Source organism: Pocillopora damicornis, chromosome 3 (assembly GCF_964200805.1).
Source record: "Pocillopora damicornis chromosome 3, jaPocDami1.2, whole genome shotgun sequence".
Classification (NCBI taxonomy): Eukaryota; Metazoa; Cnidaria; class Anthozoa; order Scleractinia; family Pocilloporidae; genus Pocillopora; species Pocillopora damicornis.
This window is the reverse complement of record NC_142672.1, coordinates 6541737-6566359: the sequence shown is the minus strand read 5'-3', so window position 1 is coordinate 6566359 and position 24623 is coordinate 6541737. Positions and strand designations below refer to the sequence as shown.

The 24623-nt window shown below is 37.2% G+C and overlaps 1 protein-coding gene across 2 annotated transcripts; it reads right to left on the bottom strand.

Annotated features, from left to right (window-relative positions):
• Positions 1-313: 313 nt before the first annotated feature.
• LOC113675038 (FACT complex subunit SPT16) lies at positions 314-24623 on the bottom strand. Of its 2 annotated transcripts, XM_027191550.2 has the most exons (39): positions 24457-24609; positions 24234-24344; positions 22919-23083; positions 21875-21934; positions 21560-21652; positions 21187-21255; positions 20282-20359; positions 19568-19654; positions 19036-19103; positions 18687-18792; positions 18356-18422; positions 18164-18254; positions 17687-17760; positions 17298-17410; positions 16676-16741; positions 16340-16381; positions 15947-16009; positions 15489-15518; positions 14231-14305; positions 13397-13440; positions 13125-13207; positions 12418-12488; positions 11780-11844; positions 11285-11347; positions 10509-10644; positions 9878-9979; positions 9390-9414; positions 9235-9308; positions 8544-8588; positions 8141-8194; positions 7160-7231; positions 6846-6958; positions 6495-6570; positions 6246-6302; positions 5805-5917; positions 4666-4795; positions 4092-4218; positions 2620-2694; positions 314-1589 (listed from the first exon to the last, which is right to left on the bottom strand). In XM_027191550.2, the coding sequence occupies exons 1-39, from the start codon at positions 24529-24531 to the stop codon at positions 1492-1494; spliced, it is 3156 nt and encodes a 1051-aa protein (XP_027047351.2). In that variant the 5' UTR covers positions 24532-24609; the 3' UTR covers positions 314-1491. The 2 variants fall into 2 exon arrangements, with proteins under 2 accessions (XP_027047351.2, XP_027047353.2); XM_027191552.2 differs by lacking the exon at positions 15489-15518 and having other exon boundaries at positions 24457-24623.

The following is a 24623-nucleotide window of genomic DNA, read 5'->3' as shown; positions in this document are numbered from 1 at the left end:
CCTTAGGGAAAATTTAAGTGAGTCTTCCATTTCGACTCATAAAAGTTTCATCGATGGATCACTAAAGAGATAAAAAATCCCATCAAGGCGCTGTTATGACACATATTATCGTGATGATGCAACGAATTATGTTTAAGAAAAAAAAATTATTGCCTGAGTTTAAAATAGACACGATTCCAAATTAAAATGACATATGATTTAATTTTCACTTAACTCGAGCTAAAATGACACGACAAATTTACCAAAGGTAAAATTTACTATAAAATGATACCTGTCGGATGAAGTTCTGCAGAAGTCGATATAAAATACAATCTTCAACACATAATTGAACTTTATTTCAGACAGCTTGAAATCAAACTGTTTTTCTCTTCACAACCTGCCTATGTTTGTGGGAAATTTACACATGTGCATATACAGTCCTTAGATCAATATCTGGACAACTGCCCACCCACCCCTCCCCTAACTCAACAACAGTCAATTGACAAGTTGAGGTTAATGTTGGGTTAGGGGAGGGGTAGGTGGGCAGTTGCCCAGATACTGATATTGATCCCAGTCCTTCAACTCCTTGTTTTTACAACTATACCATAATTTTTCTTTATTTTTGCGATATCAGGTGGTATTTTCGTTTATAGAAACTAATCAAAGTATCTAGGATTTCAGGTTTATCAATAATAGAATAACTTTGCAAACCCTCACCCGGAATTGCCATCTTGAACTCAGTCAATGTCAATCAAAGTAATGCATCTCAACTGTGATTGGACAAATATAGCGTAGTGTGTTGGTAACTAGGTAAAGAAGCTTTCGTATCAAAGCCAAACGTATGATTTCTGTCGAAGTTCGGACAGGAATAACAACAATTAACTGCTCGGCCTCAGATCTAAGGCTGTAAAGTGTGCGGTCACCGAAGGCACCTATTAACCTATTGCTTCTATCAGACCTTGGACAGATACATGTACATGTAACGGAGAAATTCTCGAGCAACATTCAAAGTACAGACGGCAAACCGTTAAGCGGAACACATTTTTTTAAACTTTACAAGTATTCACAGAAACCTTAAAGATGTAGAATATAGGCGACTAACGAAAGACTGGGCATGTTCCTAGCGCCAGTCTTATTTGAAGCATTACGTTACCGCTGGAAATTAAAGGGCTCACCATTACTTGCAACTAGTGGGCCAAACCAGTCAATATAAAAATGAACAGGCTTCTTATGGAAACGTGAAATTTCACTCGAAAGTAAAAATCCCTCCAAACATGAACTTGTCTAACGGGAGAGTTGTAACTGATTCTAGCCAGTCAGTTGAACTACTAAAAACGGCATAAGTGCTATCCATAATAATACCAGAATGCATAATGTCGCGCATTCACCAGCCACTGTAAACAATGATGTTCGCACGAGTTCGCTCTCCTTTCCTAACGAAGCTTTCGGTAGACGACATCTTCAGTTATAACGTTGGAAACTCTTGTTTAAATTTACTCAATATTAGAATGTTTAACTCTTCCGTTTTTTCTTGCGTGGAGATTCGTGTTTGCTACTAGGTTTTTTCCTCTTCTTTGATGGAGTTTCTTCTTGGCCCCTATCACGGTCGGCTGAGGAACATAAATGAAAACGAATCAGAACGGCGGACTTTGGCGCTGGTTCATTTAACCACTGTTTCATGTTACTGCGCCACTTTGGAGAACAGAAACATGTCGCAGGTTCCTAAACATGGCTGCGTCAAAAGCCAGTTGTCAAAATTCCAAGGCTATTACCGGACTGACAACAAAACATTTTTAAGAACAGACACGTACAAGATAACATGCAGCACCACCCTTACATACCATCCCGTCTTACTTGCCACCGCTCGTATCTTTTCAACAAATCAAACAAGATTGAAATTTGTACCACGGCCCTTACCAAACCAACGACCGCACACAAAAAAGGTTTAACTATGACTTCCACATTTTACTTTTCCGTGACTTCTCCGCCGCCAAATTTTTAATTTCCCTCACTCAAATTAAAATTCTCGACTTTTCTCTGACCTTGAGTTAATTTTTTTTCTAATTATTTCCATATTTGTGGCCACCACACACAGAGAAAATTCTAGTCTAAGAGGCAAAAATAGCGTGAATCAGCTGTTATCAGTTTTTCATAAAGAACCGAAGCAAAGGGCTCCGCATTATTTTGCCCACACACATCTTTCCTTATTTCGTTCTAAAACAGTTACCCACGCTTAAAAAAGCAGTCAAATCTCCTTTTCTCGCTGAGTTTCGTGCGCGAGGCCTAATTCTCATTCACGCATCAAGGTGATAAAGAAACGTTTTTTCCGGTCACTCTAAAAAGCGAAAAAAAAAAATTAGGGCACCATTGTGCAGTTTTTTTTACATGTCAAAAGAAGTCTTGCCTCCGCAGGAGAAAGTCACATGATATATTTGCCTGAGGTTATCAGAAACTTTATTCCCACGCCTAACCTTTGATAAACTAAACATTTATTTTTTAAACGACTGCGAAACGTATTGACAATTACAAGCAACTTGAAAGCTGAAGCGGCATGGTGACAACGCAGCACAAGGAAAGTACAATATTGCAAATATCAAAGGAAACGGCTCAAGCACCATTAAAGAAAAATCTAGAGCTCACCTTTGGCCGCTTCTTCTTCAAGTTCGGACCAGTCTTTTCCGCTTTCCTCTTCGCTGCCCATCTCTTCTTCGAATTCTTAGAAAAAAAGGAAACATTACTCAGCATATACAGTTATTAATACAATTTACAGTAATATTGCAAGCTGATTGTGGATTTGTTAATTCGCTATTGCGATTAGCGTACCCTCACCTGTAACCGTAGTTCAACAAGATAATAGAAAAACAAAAAAGAGAAGACTAACAGACTAAAAAGCTTTCCACTTTATAACAGGACACAAGAGGATGGGGAGGTTTCTTTAATGCTGTCCAGTTATTGTAAGAAAATAAGAAAACGTCAAAATCGCTTTCCACAAGTCACGGTAAAGACCTAATCGCCCGGGGGGGGTTTTGATGAAGGGTTTTAGCGATAACGAGAATGGTAAAAACTTTTACATATTTTGCAGGCCCTGTCCAGCCAATTTTCACGACAGTGAGCGCCCTGAGACAAAAACAAACAAACAAAAACGAACAAAACAACGCAAACAAACAAAAGACAACAAAAGTATCAATTGCAACAAAACCCATTAAACACATTTTTTCTGGTAATTTTACTCATGCTGAAGGAGCAACTGTCTTTTGCAGTTCATATGAACAATATATTTAACCAGTTCTCTGAATAATGCCCCTTTGCCGTTAAAAAGGATTTGTTAAATACAAACAAAAGAGCACAAGCAGCATAGTTTACCAAAAACTGGATACAAAAACAAGCAGGGCGCCGTTTGGATAGCCCTTGGTCATCTGGTGGATGCTATTGCGGCAAAACTAGCCAATCAAAAATTTTTTTCTTTCTTTGGCGTTATTTAGAAATGTGGATACAAACAAAAAAATTGCGAGTTACACGAGATTCCTGCGCGAAAGAGCGCTCATTTACAAACGAACAAGAACTGAACAAAAACAGAACGAAGTGACGCCTCCACGTTTCCCACAAATGATCACCACGAAACGTCACACACTCCAAAATGGACACAATCAAAATACTCCAAGTGCAACATAACTGAAAATTACTTCTTAATCTTTTCGTTCCTCATACTTAATTTCCATTTTCGCGACCAAATTTAAATTTACAGAATACTTCCAACTTGTTAACAGGTAGTTGTACCCGCAGTAGAGGTTTCACGAACATCATGGATCCCCTTCACTCCTTCCTTCTCCCCCGCCCCCCGTGAGCAGTGTCCTCACCTGAGCCTCACTCCTTCCTTCTCCCCCGCCCCCCGTGAGCAGTGTCCTCACCTGAGCCTCACTCCTCCCCCCTCCCCCGCCCCCCGTGAGCAGTGTCCTCACCTGAGCCTCACTCCTTCCCCCTCCCCCGCCCCCCGTGAGCAGTGTCCTCACCTGAGCCTCACTCCTTCCCCCTCCCCCGCCCCCCGTGAGCAGTGTCCTCACCTGAGCCTCACTCCTTCCCCCTCCCCCGCCCCCCGTGAGCAGTGTCCTCACCTGAGCCGTCTTCGCTCGTCTCCGTTTCAGAAGAATACTCTTCTTGTGACGATGACTCCTCTTCCTCTGATTCTGTCGGAGCGTACTCACTTTCCGCTTCCTCCTCGCTGTCTTCTCCTTCCTCACCCTGAGGTTGAAATGCACTTACTTAGGAACAAATCAAGCCGAGGGTCCTCGCTAAGTATTTCCATAGGAGTTTGGACAATAAATAGCCGGCAACTTTGCCACATGTCCTCCACGCCAGGGGAGTGAAACAATGCGGAGTGGTTACTTTTGCTCGCGAGAAATATAGAAAGGATATCTAGCAGAAGTAGTATTCGAGACTTGTGATTTTAAGGGATAAATATGTCTACACAAGCTGGATTTTTCTAACACATGATGTGTTTCCAAAGCGATGACATCTGATAGATATATTTACAACAATGTTTGGCAGAAGGAAACAAATTTAAACTTAATGCGATGAGTTATTATATTTCAAAAAGACAGCAATTGTTGGAAAAATCTTTCAGTAAATATTTCTGTGAAAAAGTACGCTATCTAACAAGAACCCAAGTGACTGGGGTAGACCACTTACACTGCTGTCAGGATCCAAGAAACTCCAGCCACCATTGTCGATAAACGCTTCAGGATCATCGTTGATGGTTTTCATAATCTTTGCCCAGTTTAAACTCTGGATTCCTTCAGTGTACTTAATGTCACATGAACTGCAAAGAAAACGAAGCGCACAAGAGGAAGCATTATCTTCACAGCATTTAGCTGCCACGTTTCTTCAAGGATCGGCAATCAAGCCAATCTCGCTCCCTTACTATCTTCTTCAAGAGCCCCTGGAGTGAGAAAAAGACTCTCCTTCTCTCTCGCTCCAAAGAGGCTGGGAAGGAGGTTGTCATCAAACGGTGTGTTTTCCGCGATAAAAGAATTAATAAAAGTCGATACACAAAAACACTATACTTGATAAAACGTCTGATTACGACTGAATGGTGAATTACGTAGAACCACGCAGGACCAAAGATGAAGGAAACCCAAAGTTTAATCAAAGCTCCTCTGAAATCCATTTTATAAGGGCGACTCACACTCTGGGAGTTTTCTTAGAAATAAATAACACATGCATGTGGAAATAAACTATACATGCATGTGGACGAAGTGGATACATACCGCAAGATACAGGTTATAAGCCTGTGACCCACTGGGAAACTCAGAAAACCGTGAAGACCGGGAATATTTGTGGAATGTTGTTGTGTCGAAGAAAACAATCAAATCCTAAGCGAGTAACGCGAAGTCTTCGCAGTATCTTGAATAAGCTTGTTTTTTGGTGGTTTACTTGCATACTATTATCGTTCTGTCCTTAGTGGTTACAATACGATAACGGTTTTCTGAGTTTGACCGTAAACATACCGTGCAAAGTTCTGTGTCGAAATATTGGCTAAGGAAAGCAGTATGGGAGGGGAGGGGGGTCTATAACCGGAATTTTACGTTTCAATGTTAACCCTTTGAGCCCTAAGAGAGATTAATATCTAATTTCTCCTTACAATATCACCCCTGAATCACACATTAAGGTCACAAGAATAAAGAGAATGGTCACAAAGTAAAGAAGCTCTTAATTGTTGAACAAATTTTCCTTGTAAGGTGCTTAAGAAATGTATACAGAACAATACAGAGAATATGCATACTGATTTTACCGTAAAGGGTTAATTAAAGAAAACTACAGTGACGTACTTCAGCCAGTCTTTGACAGAATCCAGTGACGTCATTGGTATAGCATTTACGTGTTCCACTTTACGTTTGTAGTCTTTGAACACAAATACCATGTCAAAATTCTTCAGATGAAACTGTAGCAAGGGAAAAAATAATGATCAACAAGCGGAAAAGTAAACTAAAAAATTTAAATCTCCCGTCATTGTCAACTTCACTTTCGACAAGCAGACTGGAAAGCAGAAGTATAATTTTTGAATAAAAGCACTCTTTTTGCATACCCGCCTAAAACCTCCCATTATTTTGCGTACATTTCGTGTGCGAGCGAAGAAAACTGATCGGGGCTTTCAAATGAGTGGGCCAATTCGGTGAGAACCAAGTCTCTGAATGCTACGAAGACAGCAAAGGGCAGTTTTGACAGACGTTGGCGACCCCTAATCAATATATCTGGTTAAACGGATTTACCTGCACTCGCTCGAAGTGAACAAGTTCTACTTCATCCAAAGTGATAATGAACGTTGGCTAAAGAAGAAGATATGATACGACGAGTCTTTAAGTCAGCAAAAAACACACAACAGGATTAAGAATTACATTGTGACTATTCTAAGGACTTAGAAAAGCAAAAGACAGAGCGGTCGACCGAAAACAGTCCAAATCACTGCTCTTATCAACAGCTGACGGAAGGCAGAGGACTTAAAGTTTGCTTGAAAGTACCTGCTCGGTAATGTTAACTAAACAATGCGTTGTGGGTTGAAGTAATACTGTGCTCCGAGATGGTACACCCATAAACCTGAAAGACAAAACAAACAAACGTCACCGAAGTAGTTTAAACAAATTTTAATGTAAAAGTCTGGGTCATACCCACGGAAAAAAATTGGAGAATAAAATAATAGTTACCCCAAAAAAGGAAAATACGACAAAAAAAAAAAACAGAAACAAAAACAAGTACAGATAATGCGATACAACGGGACAAAAAAGCTGATACGAATGTCTCTTTATGTCTGGTAAAGTGTCAAAAGTGACTCTTGGCGTTGAATTCAATTGTGCTTTGTCCATTCCACTTACCCGAGGTCTCTGAATGGAACATCAAACTCCACTTGCCCGTGAGTTATTCCTTCTACTTTGTCAATAAAATTCTTGAACACTGATTTTAACCTTTGCCTTAACTCTCTTTCGGCCTGTGAATGCAGAACAGATTAAACACAAAAGACTTAACCACCCAATGTACTTCGAAAATTTCTAGCGTTTTAAGAAAGTCCATAAAAACCCCTAAATATAAACCTTATTGAGAGACAAGCTCATGAAAGGAAAAGTTCGCTAAGCTCGTTGAGGTTGAATTTGTTTCATTCTATTTAAGACAACAGTTACGACAACATTACCTGCTCTGCTTGAAGATCGTCCCTGTCATGCATGTGTTGGTGTTTTCCTAAGTCTGTTGTGATTTCACCGACCTGTGAAAATTAGGCAGCAGTTTAAATCATGTGCTATATGATTAGACAAATAAAAAACCAGAAAACAGATTACTGAGGACCTTGACGCCAGCCACAGCATTGTAGAGCGCTTTTCAACTTGACTTTAGATCAAAACCAAAGTAATCGCTGTGGCCAATCAGGGTAACGAAGAATATCACAAAAGGCCAAAGAGAACTCAGAGAACAAACAAAGGAAAAAAAACTGATTGAAGTGCGGAAAAAGGGACACCAAGTCGTCAATGGTTTAACCCTATAAATCTGATTGGTTCAGAAGGCATCTCGAGTTTTCTAGACCAGTCACAGAGCAAAGTTAAGCAAACCCAAGGCAGTCCTGGATACTTTCGTCACTCAATTGAAAATTGCTTCATCGGGAAGTTATCGGTTTCCGCAGCGTGAAGCAATAAATAGAATAACTACTCCTCCTCCTGGGTGGGGCAGCACTCCAACTCATGTTTCCCCTTCTGGCCCTCCCCATTTCAGAATTCCCCTGACAGTTTGTTGAAACCCATTTAGTCCCAGACGGGCAAAGGTACTGTGAATGGCTTCTATTGGAGTTCCTAAATCAAAAATTTCCCACCCCCCATCCCCTCTTCCTTGAGTACTTTCTGGTTTCCGTGACATTTTACCAAAACCTAATCACAGGCTTGGGTGAAGAAAGGCACAGTAGGAGCTGACCCTTTTACTAACAAGATCTCATTAGCAATTTTCCCTACTGTCTGTCATACAATTCTTCTGACATCAGTTGGGAGAATTTGGTATTGGGTATTGGGATATAATCCCCTACTTCATATTTTTCTTTGTTGTCATTATTTATCTCTTTGACATGGTATTGATATTGTTAGGAGAAATTCTGTCCTACTATCGTGTAAGAAATTTTACTTGCACTTACTTCAGTGTAGAACTGTATGTCTCTGTATTTCTTTTTGCCAATGATTATAGGATGCTGAAGAAGAAAAGAGTCATATTTCATAAGCCATCGTCAAAATTTCCATGTCCGAAGACAGGGTAAGTATGAATTTTAACATTGGCTGTATCGACACCGAACATTAGTTATCTGTTCAGTGTTAAAATGGGAACATTTCATAATAAATCAGTAAGAGAATGGGCCAGACACGATTCCTCAGCCAAACAAACTCAAAAGAAACCAACAAACAAACAAACTAACAAATAAATAAATAAATAAACTAATAAAACAGACGTAACATATAGGTTGCCTTTCAATAGACAAAGAAAAGTTTGGGCTCAGCACATTCTTATACCCGTAAGTCTTGTTAAACAACAAAGCGACAAACCTTTAAGTGAAAATGAAGTAGAATGATCATTTCTCCATCGCAGGGCTGCAAAGCAAGTTAAAAAATTTAGATGTAATAGTAATGATTAACTAGTTAAAACAACCTGGGTCAATTGTGCCTGTTCTAGCCAGTAGAGTACGCGTAATTTTGGCGAGCGAGTAGTCAACATTTTCTTGGTGAAACTCCATCTTTGATTTCTACAGCAGCGGAAGGCTGGGAAGAGAAAAAAATTTGTACCCAGGGGTGGACGACGGTCACTCTAGCTCTAACTCCAACATGGCAGGTCGAATTAACTATCGTGTAACGTTAACTCGTCCTAAATAAGACGCCTACACAGCAGGCTATGACTATTCCTAATGTTATAGTTTCATAACCTCTAAACCTTTTTCAGACTGTACCTCGGAGGTTGACGATAGTATAGTGCAACGTTCACACGGACTCTGAATTGACCGCACCAATAAAGCAATCCCTAAAGCTCGAATAAAATTATTTTCAGCTATGCACCCATTAATCATTGTTCTCCACGCAAACTTGTATCAGATTAAATTCTACGTACTGCAGTCCGTCGATTGTTCAGATTCCAATTACACGCTATACGATTTGGCTACAAATAGTTTCATGAGAAGAACTTAACGCCTCCGAATGACAATCAAAACTTTATTTGGGCAAGAAAATAAAGCGATAATTTTACCTGGAAAAACGCATGTTTTACATTTCCATACAAAATGTCGACGTGTTCTCCGCGATACATTCCAAACCTAAAACCTTTAAATTAAGATTCGAACATCGGGTTAAGATCACCAGACACAACAAGTACAGATATAAATGAACAGTCTGCGTACTCACCGTTCGTATGCGCTTCTAAAGTGCCCTGAGAACATAAAAACGACAAAACAGAAGTGTAAACAAAAGAGCTAATAGACGACAAAAACGAAAATAAAAATTATCTCCATCTGCATGACTACAAATTGTTACAGTATTATAAATGTATACATTGTATTACTTTACAAAAAGAATGATACGGGATGGAGAAAAAATACAACATTCAAGTAATATTAACCTTAAATGATAATAGATTACTTCATAAATGAAAGCATGATAAAATCAACTTGGGTTTATTTGATGTCACCAAAATAACGGAATTTATAAATTCTGCGGTAGCGTTTCCTGTAAACAGTAGTTTGATATTTGATGGTAAAAACCAAGTAATAATGGCGCAAGGTTTAGGCAAAAGTTCCGAGAACATGACACATCAATTTTTTAAAGGAAAACGAAAGCGATAAAAATATCAAAAGTTAGCCAAGAGCCAAAAGTTGCAACCATTATGGACGTACCGGTGATCTTCTTTGAGTTATACTTGGTCTTATGTACAAATCTTTCAATTTTGGATTGCCTTTGTTAGGGTTTAGTATAAGGTTTCCCTGCTGGACCACGCCCTGTTGAGAAAATAATGACAACAAACGCTCATGTAACCCATTGACAAATATATCATCAGCAACAATGCTGCCTCACAACGAGGTAAGGCAAAGTCAGCAAGGGAGACGGACTCGCACAGCCGCCGAAGCATCTCCTAGTTTCTATTACATGGAGCTTCTTAGAGTCTTTCAACTTCTCCTAGATATTAGGATAGATATTGGGAGATATTAGTCTTTCAATGGCTACGCGTTCCACCGTGCTGGCATCCATTTATACTCAATGTTAGAAAGAGGCTCGGATAGGGAAGATTCTAACCCAAAAACAGACAACAAAGACCTTGGTCAGAGCTCGCACCAGGACCTCTCGATCCAGAATACCGCTCGCTGACCACTGGTCCACGTCCTCTAACAACCAACGAGGGAAACAAAGGCAAACTACAGAAAATAACCTCCTGGGGAACTTTCTTTAAAGTAAATTTAACATCTCACATCTAACAACAGGAGCGATACCTAGTAATAATTGTAAGGTTACAAAGAGCAGCGCACACACCTGTCTCTCTTTCTCTTCAGCCTCCCGTGTTTTGAATTTTTTCTGCACTTCTTTTATCAGACGAAACGCTGTGTTCAGATTGGACGCCGGTGGCTGAGATGCGCCATGAGGTCTGCTGTTCGAGCTTCGGTAATTTCTGTGTAAAGGAGAAAAAAACCTCATAAAAACCATTGACTACACCATGGTTAGAATCTTCAAAAGATTTGTGCACAGTGTCCCCAATTTTAGACGTGAATCAACTGTGTAGTGGACCATGCACTTCGCAGGGTCAAATTTTTGCTACGAGCGCACTTCGGGATGTGACGAAGGATGTAAGAAACGTCTGTCCTGTGTGTTGGATACACCTGATTGATAAATCGAAAATCACTAAGTCTCGATTTCGCGGTCAAATGCACCTCTAAGTGAGGTGCAAAGAATTCGTTGATGAGCTATGTGTAAGCCATAATTCGAATTTTCACCCGAAAAGTGTCCGACAAAATGCCATGAAAAGTAAAGTCGAAAGTGTGCAAAAAGGAGATAAAGAAAAGGTAAAAAAGGTGTCACCAGCGTAGAAAGAGTGTAATTTACGCACATAAAAAGCTACCACGCACTGGGGAGGTACTCCTGTCATCTTTAGTCACCATCACAAAACACAAACAAACACTACTCTGGTTTAATAATTAGTCACCAATACGAAAATAACTTCAACAACTAGTTTTCACGAAAGTTAAGACACTCAGATGTGCACCATTATCAATGATTAGATTTTCACTACAATTTTAAAGCACAAAACTTACACTTCTTTCACAAATGTAGCCTCGGGTTGAGCGAACAGACTTCCTTCAGAACGACCGACAGCACTGGAAAAAAAAAAAAAAAAAAGAATACAATCTCGTTGTAGTTGGACTCATGGAAAGAGCTTTAATCCAGCCAGAAAAGAGGATAAAATTAGAGGAATTTTCAATCGAGTCTCGAAAGTAATGCTGGATTGCTTTGATTTTGCTTAACTTTGTTTTGCGCTCAATCTGTTGATGAGACCAAATAACGACTGCGAGGCAGGCTGCACCGTGATTGGTTCAGCAAACAACCCGCGTCACCCTCTAAACCAATCAGACGCAAAGATTGAAACCAACTGCCTCGGCTTTTATCACACTTGCGTCAATCAACAGGTATACCTTCGCTGTGTCATTGGCTCATTGTGATACTATCCACGACTCTGATTGGCCATTGTATTCACTTTGATTTTCGTTGATAGACACCTAGTAAAATTTGCTAAAACCTTGGCTCATTACCTTCCAGGACAAAACAGATTAATTCGAAGGTAGGTATAACCGCCCTCATCGCTGGAACTGATGTTCTAAAAATACAAAAATAATATGAACAAAAATTACAGTCTGACCAAAGTTTACCTGGGACGCCATTCCGTAACTTATAAAGGTTCCCGACAAGTGTCTTCTTGCATCATGAATTCCAAAAGACAGAAAATTATCTGATTTGCCTGGAAAATGATTTAGTACAGAGCTCTCACGATCCCTACATGCCTATCAGTTGAAACGCTTCAGAGGTTCAAAATAATGTTTTAAAAGCTACAAATCCTTTACTGTTCATTGTTAAGATGTCATTTCTTATGAGTCGCAAAATGTCATTGATTACAAGAATGGACGCAATTTGAGGTCGACTGAACAAAATCTCACCACAACATAAGTGCAGTATCAGAAGCATTGCACAAAACTGTGCCACGGTTGTAACAAAATAGCCAAAAGATTAGGAAGTTAGGATACCAAGCCTAGAGAAGTGAAGGAAGCATTTGAAATAGCAAAAAGAAACGAAAACCTATCATCTCTCCATCTTCCCCTTGCTTCTCAACTAAAAAGGTTTGACTCTGGCGGCCACACGCGAACGCGCAGTGGGTAAGCAAATTTATACCTACCTTGATGGTAGATATGTGAAACGGTGTAGCTACCCCAAATAGCGGTAAAACAACTGCCTCGTATTTTTTGTCTAAAGAGAGAAAAAAACAGAGCCGAATTTAAAAAGAGAAAGAACTAAGCGTACACAAGCAGCGCTTTTTTTAAATTTGGGAGTCTTGATTCATCAATATAAATTGTTACTTCTTCCACAGTGAGGGAAGTGGGTAAGCTGACCCTCTGACCCACTCTCCCTCCCTCCCCCCTCGATAAATGCACTAGCCGATTCATGCCCTAAAATGGAACGAATTAGAATTACGGTTTTCTTTCGAACGGAAATGAACTAAAAACTACTTCAAAACATTGGAAATTCAAAAAAACCATAAATTATTTGACAAAATCAATAGCAATTAATGTTCATTGTTGTGTAAAGGTTATGCAAACAAATTACGATGTTTTTCCCCACATTTCCGACGAAATATCGCCTGAAAAGAAATTTCTGCGAAACTTCCGCGAATTTTCGGCGCGACTATACTGTTTAGGTCCTTCCGAACTTTCGCGGATTAATTTACTGGGGACGTTAGTGAGTCTCGTAATTTCGAGAGAAAATTTGGCCCTTCCGAAAATTCGCGGTGAACTTTTCAGAGAAACTGTAGCAACAATGGTTTCTTGATAAGGTTTTCCCAAAAGAAAGAGCCACATGTAAATATATATACAAGAACTTGCTAACCAACAAAAATCTTGTGTTCTCTGACATCATTATCTCTCGGAACAATTGTAGGATGTTTGTAGGCTACATTGGATGGTTTCAACCTGAAAATAATTCCACGTTAAGACAAAAAACAGAAGTAAACCCTCATCTGTACTGCCCCATGATAAAAGACAACAAGGTTAGAAACACAACAAGTTGTCATTGACAAAGATAACACAATAATGACACAAGCTTGTAACACAAGAATCACTGGCTTTTACCAAAATGTTCTAGAATTCAAAAGCACTTACTTAGTAGTCGCATCTGTATCCCCTTTGGACTCGAGAAGACGTCTCTGCGAGAATTATAAAACAATCAGCCTTGTAATTTTATCGTCAAGTTGCCATGTTCTGCTGGTAGCACATATTCTACTCGTTTTAAAAGAAAAGATGTGTTCCCTCTCCTAACCAGCAAACTCATTTATTTCAGGAAACAAAAGAAAACATTTCATCTTCATCATTAAAGATGGGCGAGGTTCCATCAGGTTCAAGACGGTAAGACGGCAAGTTCTGAGCTGGCTACTGGAATCAAGAAGGTTGATACTCGTCTATTCCCGAGCGTGAGCAAAAAAATGCCTATCTTTAAAAACTGTTATCATTACAATAGAGAAATTTCAACCCTTTAAAGAGTGACTAGTATCAAACTTCCCCCTACAATAACACCCCCGAATCATACAATAACGTCACGAGAATAAGGAAATAATCATCAACGAAAGAAGCTTTTGATTGGTAAACGAATTCTCCTTACCAGCACCTTAAGAAATTTATCAAGAGCAGTATGGAGAATATATAGACTGATTTTAGGGTGTAAAGAGTTAATTGAGTGTTGAAAAAGTAACCCGGGAAAGTTTGTTTAACTTTGTTCTGTGATTGGTCAAGAAAACCCACAATATCCTCTTGACCAACCACATGCAGAACTAAAGCATTTGTGATTTGGTCATTCGCGTTTTCCCGCGCCTCAAGTAGTCTGCTTGTTTTCTCTTTGAGTTCTCATTGGCTAATGATCATGTAAACCTTTGTTGTGATAGTTCATTTGGTTTTGCTGTAACAGTAATTATCAATAAGTATCATTAACAGCCCTTTCACCTTTGCTTCTTCGTGCAACTGCTCCTTTAGTTCAAGTTGATGTTTTTTTCGTCTTTCCTCTGCTGTCATTTCAGTCTAAATCAAGCAGTACAAATGATCACTAATATGTAACACTTAAAGAAACTAACATCACTTTCAAAACTAACAAAACTTTGTGATGATTAAAGATTCCAGTGAGTGAAAGGTTGAAGCTCAAGAGAGTAAAGCCTCTATTTCTTACTTCTCATTTATTTTTAGCCATTTATTTTGAAACCAGGAAACGACTATAATTTAGCATTTAATACACATACTAGCAGTCAAATAGATTTAACAGATCAAGTAGAGTAAAGCTGTACAGTGAATGTCTAATTGTACAGTATGGCCATAAAACAAGTGACTTTAAATGCCTTCATGAGAATTTAAACCAAAAAAGTTATCAACGAAATCAAAAGTTAAAGAAAAGTCAATGCAGAAGATCTGAATGATTATTTTGATACACATATTATTTCACTTGTGTTCTTAAATTAAGCTATGATAAGTTTTTGTAGAGTTAATTTACAAAAGTGTGAAATTTAACAAAAACTTTTGACCTAAAACGTATTCTGATTAAAGTATTCAACATTTATTGCTTTAAGTTAGACAATGGAATTCTATTCAGACTCATTCATGGGTGCATACATAGGTGCATACATGAATTGCTTTTGTGATATGTAAGCTTTGAATAATCAGAACACTTGTCAGCATGCAAGCAGAGCTTGCTTTTACTTGGTGAATGTCACTCTGTAATTCTTCCAATTAATTTTTTGGTAACCTTGCAAAAAAAAAAATTAATCACCTCAAAAATAAATTACATAAAGCAATTCATAAGGTATGAAAAGGGCAGTAATTGAACCATTTCAATTATTGAATGAAAGAAGGTCTTAAGGGATGAGCAATCAACATCACCCTAGAACTATGAAGTTCCAAAAATTTGCCTGATTCTTTGAAAATCACATATTATGTTCAAGTTTGTCAGATACTCTTACACTGGAAACACCTCATTACAAGTTAAAGATAAAGAAAAGGTGTCTAAGTGAGTGTTATAACAATTTACAATTTTAAAATACTGCGTTTCCTTAACAAGCATCCACGCTCTGATAAGTGCCCTTCCCAGAATAAGCACCCATCCCCCAAGCCACTATGGTTTTAATTGTACACTTTTAAAAATTAATTCCCATTTTTGACCATTTTTTAGTTATAATATTATAATATTATCTTAAGTACACTGTAAAAAGCTTACAGTGGTCCCTGAAGTTCTCAGCTCAGAATACTGCAGAAAAAACATGACATTAGAACATTCATCACACAATTTCTTAATTGACGTGGAAATAATAAAAATTTTAAATTAAATTTACAACTGTATGTTTAAAATATTTAGTGATACAAAGTGGATTTAGTGTGGAGAATTTTCAAATTGGTCAAAATTATACTAAACAACCAATGAAACTGTTTCAAACAATCAAACGGCCTTAAAGAGAAAAATAAGTTTACATTTACATTCCAGGCCATAAAAAGGATGGCACTCTTTCAACACATGAAGTATCTTTGATGGTTGTTGTTGTATTTGGTTGAAACAGTACAGTAAACAGTACAGTCAACTAAATCAATCATGTGCAAAAATAAATGACTGAAATACAGTTAAAGCTTAATAAGAACCTTCATTTTTCCTTTAGGGATAAAATACAATCATCAACTCACTCTTGTTCTGCTTTCAAGTAATGCCCCTTTCCCCTCTCGACCCAAAAGAAGATCCTCTTCAGCCTGCAAATAAGTAGAAAGAACGTACAGTCAAGTTATTGAAGGCTTTGCAATTTAATTTCATACTGCAATTGACAACTACAGGGCAAAAGAAAATAACTGGAGAGAAAGCTGCCATTTGCAACTAAGGATATGACATTCTGAATCTTTGAAATCTCACAGTTGTTTCTAAAGAGTTCCGCAATATGATTAACCACAGCATATGGAGAACCATATCCAACTTCATAGTTCCCATGTTGAGGGGCAGAATAATGCCAAAAATCCTATCTATTCCAGAGGAAATGATAGTATGATATATCAATGCATGAGCTACAAAAATTGCAGTGCATGTACCTCTCCATTTTCTTGCTGATCTTGTCCTTCATCTTCCTCATCCTGTGAGAAAAGAGAAAATTAAGGCAAGCTATACATAATCCCACCACAAATACCTGTCTAACACCTTACAATCCCAGGAGTGACCAAGAAGTAAATTCTCCATACTGTATAAATACACTGACAAACAGACAGATGGCAAGAGTAAGAAAAATATCAATGAGGAAATATCATTTGATTAAAAACCAATGTAAACCTAAGAAATGTACACAGTAAGGAAAATCACTTTTAAAATCTTGGGAATAAGAGGGTTACATTGTAAGTTTTCAGCAAGAAAGAAAGTAAAGATCAACCAACCTTGAGAAAGATGCCAATATTAGAGATCTTTTTCTTGGCTGATGTTAATATAGAGGCTGGAGAGTCCTGAAGCAAACAAACAAACTTATCACCAAAAGATAAATAATAAAAGGACAACAAATGCAATATTAGTCCCAGACACAAGAAAAAAAGAGATACCCAATGTAAAATGTTAACAGACACAAAAAAGTACAGGAAACATGGGGAATATAACAAACAGGTTATAACCAAACTGCATGCCTTTGAAAAAGTCAAATAGCTTATGGACACTGTAACACCTCACAGGTATAAACACACCATAATTATGCACTTACTAATAATGATAATACTACTACTAATGATAATAATAAATAATAGAAAACATGTGGTATGGCACATGACTGCCAAGTAAATAGATATGCCATCAAAATGAGGGCTTCCATATCAATTAAAGTTGCCAAATTGTGTCCACTTGCCACGGCTTGGAGCACTTTTATTACTGAGGAGGATGCACAAACCTTGCATATGAGATTAGGAGGATACAAATGACTCACAACCACTGCTTGTTTTATTGGTTTTTCTGTTTCACATATACATGTATCTAACCACTCCTGGCCAAAAATTGAGTTCTGTACACACATACCTCATTAACTAACACAGTATCTCCAATAAAAAGGGCATAGTTTTTACCCTCACTGTCCTCTGCATTATCATTAACCAGGCCTGAGAAACCTGCATTTATATTGAAAACCATCCCTAAAGCAAGACAATTATACAAATCAATTTGTAAATTCCAGGTTGATCATATATATACATTTTTGTGTACACCATGTTATCCTTACTTTGTGTTTTACAACAAATATAGAGGGAGCCAGTTACCTTGGTAGCACTTTATGTACAGTTGTACATGTACACTCAGTAACACTGATGATATCTATTTTTGTAGGTTTCTATATCTCAACCAATGCAGTTTCATTGTTACTTTCCTTTTGCTTGGATTATGATACTAAATAAAAGGAAAAATAAATTTACCTTTCTTTGCCACATGATTGTTTTTAGAAGTTATGAGTAAAGAACCTTCCCTAAATTCAATTCCCATCCCAAACCTGAAAACAGTCAGAGAAAACTACAGATTACAAGCTTTGAACAAATATTTGTTACTTATAAACAGATGATAAATTAAATCTGGTTAAAAAACAAAACAAAACAAAAAGCATAATCTAACAACAATTAAGTTCTTTGAAACTTTTAACCCTTTAACTCTCAAGATCTGAAATTTAATTCTCTTCTCTAGCTGCTATATATTTCCTTGTAAACTTGTTACAAGAATTTGGTAAATTGGATCTAGATGACAACTTCTACCTGATAAGTTTGAGTATTCTCATTACCTGTTTGCTGGTAAAACATTACCCAGGACAAAAACTAATAAATATCCCAATGTAAGCTAATGTATACTGAAAATAAACTACATGTAAATGTAAAATGCCATTTATTTACTCAATCACTTACCCAACATTTTTCACAAAATTAGCCTGAAAATCAGGTTTCTTTTCTGTAACATGTTCAAGGGCAGCATTGTAAACATCACAAAGTTTCACTCCTAAGAGTAAACATTACATTGTCCATAAAAATTTGCATTTTGAAATTTGGCTATGATCAGCAATTTTTTATTGATAATTAACACTAAATAATTCGACAAACCATGTCTCAACTTGTCCATAATAACATCCACAGTTGTCAGAAGCAGATCATAGTTTTCTTGTTGCTCCTAGACAACAACACAGTATTTCATGAGTACAAAGGCCTCAATGTAAAAACACTAGGCATTTATGCACTGAGATGGAATAAACTTTTTCCAGTTTCTGTAAAGTGACTCAACTTGGAGCAATTGCCACTTCATTTATATTGGTGTAGCTAGTCCATTGCAGATACCTGCAGCCTTTCTTCAAGTTTCCGCAAAAATTTACAAGAAAATCCCAGATTGAAGATTAAAATACAGCTCTAACTTAACTGTAGGGGAAAAAAATCTCACCTGCGATGGCTCATATAACATTGTGCGAACAATGTTGGAACAGTAGAACTTGTATCGAACACCAAGGGAGCAGATTATTGTACCATAGTGAAGCTTTTCATCATTACTACAAAATGTTTAAACAAGATTGTCAAATTGAGTCATTAGTCATTATTTAATGATGCCACTGCAGCTGTAACTATTTAGGTCAGGTGTAAGCTAAGTTAATGCATTGGGTACATCAATGCGATGAAATGTTTGAGGGGAAAGTGCCTTGTTATTTCACCCAATTTGCTCTGCTTCATTTGTACATATAGATAAGGCTGGTAATCACAGTCTGAGTTATCAACTTCCTTCAAGATATTCTTACCTTACTGTACTGAACTTAAGTGTGAATTTTCCCCCACTCTGAATAATGGGAGAGTAACACATCTCAACCTTTAAAGAGGAATGAACAGAAATTAATAGATGTACACAAAACGTTTTCCAGTTTCCAGAGGGGACCAAGAGCATTGCTTCTTCCCCTGGATGGGATGCTATTCTGTCATATCTTGTTTCTTTTTCTTGTCTCTTTTGCACTTTGTCCAGTTTCCTGATAGTTTTTTTACACTCTTTTATACTCCGGGGTGGAGATTAACAGCATGAGAGTAGAGAATCTTGCCAAAGAACACAGAACAATGACCCTGGCTAGAATATGAACCTTGGAATTTGATCCAGACTTCCACAGCTCAACCAATACCACTGTGACTTTCACGAAAAAGCATTTATTTTCACTAATGCTTCTGCTTGATGGAACAATAAATTTTGTTGATTACATTTAATCAAGAACTCTGGAGGAACAACTCTGCAGCTGATATCATTTAACTGGATCAATCACGATGAAAATAGAAAGTGATCCTCACTTGTTCAGAATCCATTCCAGGTTGCAAAAATTTCTTTGATTCCAAAGCTCCTTCTATTCCATCTGCAATTTTTGAATGTTTCACCCTCTGCAGAATAGATAATAACTTGAAAAATTAATTTTTTTTTTTCGAAAATCATAGCACGGAACTCCAAGATGTCACACCTGATAGGCAATTTGAAACTTGCCTTGTGCAGGTGGGGAATTTGAACCAGAGATGCCAAGTCTTTCCAGCCATTCCAGTGAGATACAAGTGTTTTCTCTTTCAATAAAGAGGTGCTTAAACATACATAATTCACTTTTGCATTCAAATGACTGGAAAATAAGGTGTACAAGGTTTAGGTTTTAATGCTTAAGTACCAGTCGCAGATTTGGCCTTTGCAAAAGAAAAATTGGGTAGGAATTTGAACACAATTTTTGCCCCAAAGGCAGGAAATTTTAATATTGATCAAGGCATATCGTTGTGATATTGAAACAAAAATGGATGACTCTGGGAAAGTTTTCAAACAGCTAACCCAATATGTGCATGTCATTTTAATGTCTGATCACATGAACCAACTTTGCAAGTGATAATCTTATAAATAATTGACCACATTCTAAAAAGTCATTAGTTTCTGCCACTCAACAATACTTTCCTGATTTGGAGTTGTTAAAAAAAAAAATACAACCCAACTACTGTAGATTTTAAAAAAATTGACTTTGCTCATAGTTCCACCTTTTCATCATCTACAATTTCCATGACTTGTTTCTTGAAGTATTTGACAAAAATATCTGAGGAAACTTGTGCAGCTTTCTACAGAAGGAAAAAAAAATGTCTTAGATGGCACTACTGCCTCTACTGTAAAACACAAATGACTGAACAGGAAACTGGTTGTTAACCATTTCCACATGTATGAACATTCTCTATACTGGGCTCTTAACATATCCTATAATAAGGAAAATTTGTTTTACCATCAAAAGATTCTCAAGATGAAGATCATTTCCTATATTCTCTTTACCTTGACCCCTTAACTTCCAGAAGTGATTAACATGTAACTTCTCCCTATAATATCCCTACATTATCCAGCAAACAGGTAATGAGAATACTCAAACTTATCATGTGGAAGTTATTATTTTAATCTAACAGCATATTCTCATAACTACTGTAATTTCAAGGAAATGTGTAGCAGCTAGATGGTAGAATTAACAGTCAGATCTTGGGTGTTAAGGGTTAAAGGTTGATTCAGAGATGATATTGAGAGGAGAAATTACAATTTTCTTTTGGTTTACTTTGGAGGCTTTTGTTATCCACTACAGCTAAAAAAAAAAGAGGCAGTTGAGAAGACAGTAATAAAGAAAGTTTGAAGAATGTGAAATGCAGCACTGCCTCAATTTCAGTTACAACTATAACTTGCAAATCTACCCTTTTACATCTGAGATCTTAAAATAAATCTTCCACGATATTGTGCCTAATAACACCAAGAATTGGTATCAAATCAAACAATATCTCATTGCAAATGTTTTTGGTTCTTCTTGCCACTATTAAAATTCATTAAAACAGAATTCTTCTTTGATCACCTCTGGTTAGAGAAAGCCCTAGTTCAGTGACATTAGGGTTACAAGATAAATCCCTGCTTATACCTTGACATGAGTGAGCTCTTGGTCCTCTCTGACTGACATCACATACGCCACTGCACTGCTAATGTCAACCTGCAAAACATCACATCAGCACTCAGCCACGACTACTCACATGATCAACACACAAATATGTACAAACTGTTTTATTTAACATCAAAGAAAGATAACAAAAACTAGAATGGTGATCAGCTTGTAAAATGGTCACACAAAATATGAAAAGGAAAAACAATCCATGCATTACTGTCACTAGCATATAACAAACTGTCAACTTTTAGCTAAAGTTTAAAGCATATTAATAAATTGTGTTGGTACAAATGTTACCAATGATAAAAACTCTCAGTAGTTAATAAATTTGAAGGTTGTAAATTCTTCAGACCTTTTCAAAGGACTCCTTTTCAAATACATTTTTCCACTCATCAACAAATTGTCCCTGAAAATTATCTTTCTGAAAAACACCCACAGTCTTTCCCTGTAAAAGAGAGCATAAAGTCAAGTAAAGATTACAAATACATTTGCATTACCAGCTTGCTTCATCAAGAATTGAAAATCAAAGACATGCACTCTCAAAGGGGATAGAAACACAAATGTATTTCTCTACTAACAAATGCACTATAAATCATTTCAACATTATACTAGTCTCATTGTGGTTAAATTAAGTAAATAACCTTAAGCTCACAAGTCTCATACTTACAGATTTACTTTCTCTCATAGAGTTAATCAGTTTTTGGAAATTCTCCTTGTCTTGGTCAGTCTGTAAAAAGCAGGGATACATTAACAACTGTAACCCTTAAACCCCTGAGTGACCAGCACTTAATTTCTCTTTACGATATAACCCCTGAATCGACCAATTAAGGTTATGAGAATAAAGGAAACAATCACCAACAAAAGAAGATCTTGATTGGACAATGAATTCTCCTTTTCAGTACCAAAGGAAATATAAAGAGAACAGAAGGGAGAACATGGAAAATAATTTTAGGGTGAAAAGGGTTATCTTCAATAAGCTGCATTCCAAGCTCAACTTTTTCAGAGATACAGATCAACCTCAAATCAAAAAGGGTTGGCAGAAAAAAAGATTGGGCAGTATCACAACTTACTAAACCACTGACTATACCACTTGACTTAAGAGTATGCAGTGGGGCTGATATGCATTTTTGGAGACTTTACACCATAAAACTAGGTTAAATGTTCTGACTTGCTACATGACTGCTGGAGTCCCTGATGCAAATAAAAAAAAAAACACCCAAAGAGCACCTGGCAGTAAGATGTTCAGGATGTGATGAAGAATTGGGGCCACACCTATATCACACTCAAAATACTGGCCCAGAAGTGGACAAGGTAGGAGAGGGAAATCTTTGCTGGCCCATGCTTATTAACACAGGAGGTAAGGACATACATGTACCTACTAAATACATGGCAAATGCCACCAAACTTGGCAACTTGTATTGTTAATTCAGTTGCCAAAGTTTATTCTATTCTATTCTAGGTGCTATGGTTACCAAAACAGTGGCAGCTTGGGGCACTGATAATACTACCTATAAAATAACATGATATATAAAAAGAGTAAAGTATATTTTCTATTTGTGGTTTACATTTATCTCCAGTTTAAATGCTACTTTCCTTTACTTCAAACTTTTTCCAAAACATTATCCAATCACTATTTAATGTTAACAAAAGTCAAGCTAAGGTTGGAATAAAACTAAATATAGGAAATGGCATTTGCAAAAATCCTTCCTACCTTGTTTCTCAAGTGAAGTTGTATTGATGGTGAAGTGTTGGATTTCACTTGCATATCTTGTAATGGTTTCAGAAAATCATATTTCTTTTTACTGGCAAGAAAGTGAACTGATCCCTCACACAGCACTGTTACAGTATCAGCCAGTTCATAACCAAACAACCATTGCTGAAGAAACAAAAACCACCAAAAACTTAACAAGCATGATTCAATTCAATCTCAGTCCTCTTCACAGGTACAACACAATAAAAAATTTCAGTGGCAGATGGCACAAAAATTCCTCAGTGAACAGCTAATGGAAGTTTTAATTGTTATTCTAACACTGTTAATTTCAGAGAAAGTAACCAGTGGATGGGAATTTTGCCAGTACCTAGTTTTATGTACTAATAAACAGTGTGGAAGGGGCAAATGGGAAAATATTAAATCTGTAGCTCCCAAGATCTGATTATCAAGTCTCCCCTTTAGCAGCTACACGTTTCCATGTGCATTAGTGTCAAGAATTTGATATAAGATTACGACTTCTATCTGAAAAGTTTAAGTAATCTCATTACATGTTTATTGGATAATGTATGGATATTATAGGGAGAAGTTACATTTTCAGCACTTCAGGAGTTAAAGGGTTATGCTGAAGGTTGCGACACAGAGACCAACCACAGAAATGTTTTCCTGTTCTGTTCATTTGCAGAAAGAGGAAGAGAAGCATTCATTCTTAATTTGATTGACCACAAATTTTCAAAAAGCCAATATACAGTGCCCTAGTTTCCATTCCATTGTAATAATAAAAAAAGAGTACAATTCAAATCTCACAAGGCATTCTTTAATCAATAAAGGGAAGCAATTAGTGTTTTATCACGGTTCTCAGTTCCATTGTGGATTATAAAGGACATCAATTTTTTCAAGGCAGCAGAGAATTTCAGTTTCATGTCAACTTCCACATCTGAGTTATTTACTGGGAAAGATTTGTTGAGATACTGATATTGGAAGAGTGATTGAACCCATAACAGCTTAAATTACAAATTACTCATGTAGCTACGTGATTCCGAAAATTATTTAATTAATGATTAATATTTATTAGTATTAATAATATTTAGTAAATGTTTTTAGTAGAATTAGCACAAGTTACATGTAAACAATGATCACAACGACTTGATATAGGTATCGTAGGAATGGAATGCATTTTGACAGTGTTATAAATCGATCAAATCCGTTTCATTTCGCTCCAGATAATGCACTCATGTACATCAGAAATTTAAATAATCGACAGCACAATTGAGGCCATGTGACCGCCGATAACCGACACTGTAAAAACATTTTGTACCTGTATTGCTGTCGATTTACTGTAAATGACGTCTTCGTCCTGCCCGACTGCAATCACCACTGTGTCGACACTTGGAAAAGCAGCCCCATTATCTTCCGTGCTGTCTTCCTTCTGAAATTAACATCATATGCTTATTAAATATTTGTCATACGTGCAAAATCTAAGTCCCATCGCTAAGTCAAACTTGTCCTTCAATGACCCCAAAACACGTCAAAATTTTTACCTTCCAGGCGTCGTAAATCCTTTTGATTCGCCGAAAAAAGGCGTCTTTGTCGAGAGAAATTTTTGATGCTGCCATGCTTTCCTAATGGAGGAAAGTAGCACAAATGTTCGAACTCACGAAGACTCAAAATGGCGGGAATCAAATCCTACGCCATGACGTCACATTAC

Excerpts from the sequence above, each read along its gene's own strand:
- LOC113675038 (XM_027191550.2), bottom strand. The coding sequence starts at position 24,531 with ATGGCAGCATCAAAAATTTCTCTCGACAAAGACGCCTTTTTTCGGCGA. Across the intron at positions 19,655-20,281 it reads AAATTGTAGATGATGAAAAG|AGGGTGAAACATTCAAAAAT; the intron begins GTGGAACTATGA and ends TCTATTCTGCAG. Across the intron at positions 16,010-16,339 it reads ATCAGCAAGAAAATGGAGAG|GCTGAAGAGGATCTTCTTTT; the intron begins GTACATGCACTG and ends ACTTATTTGCAG.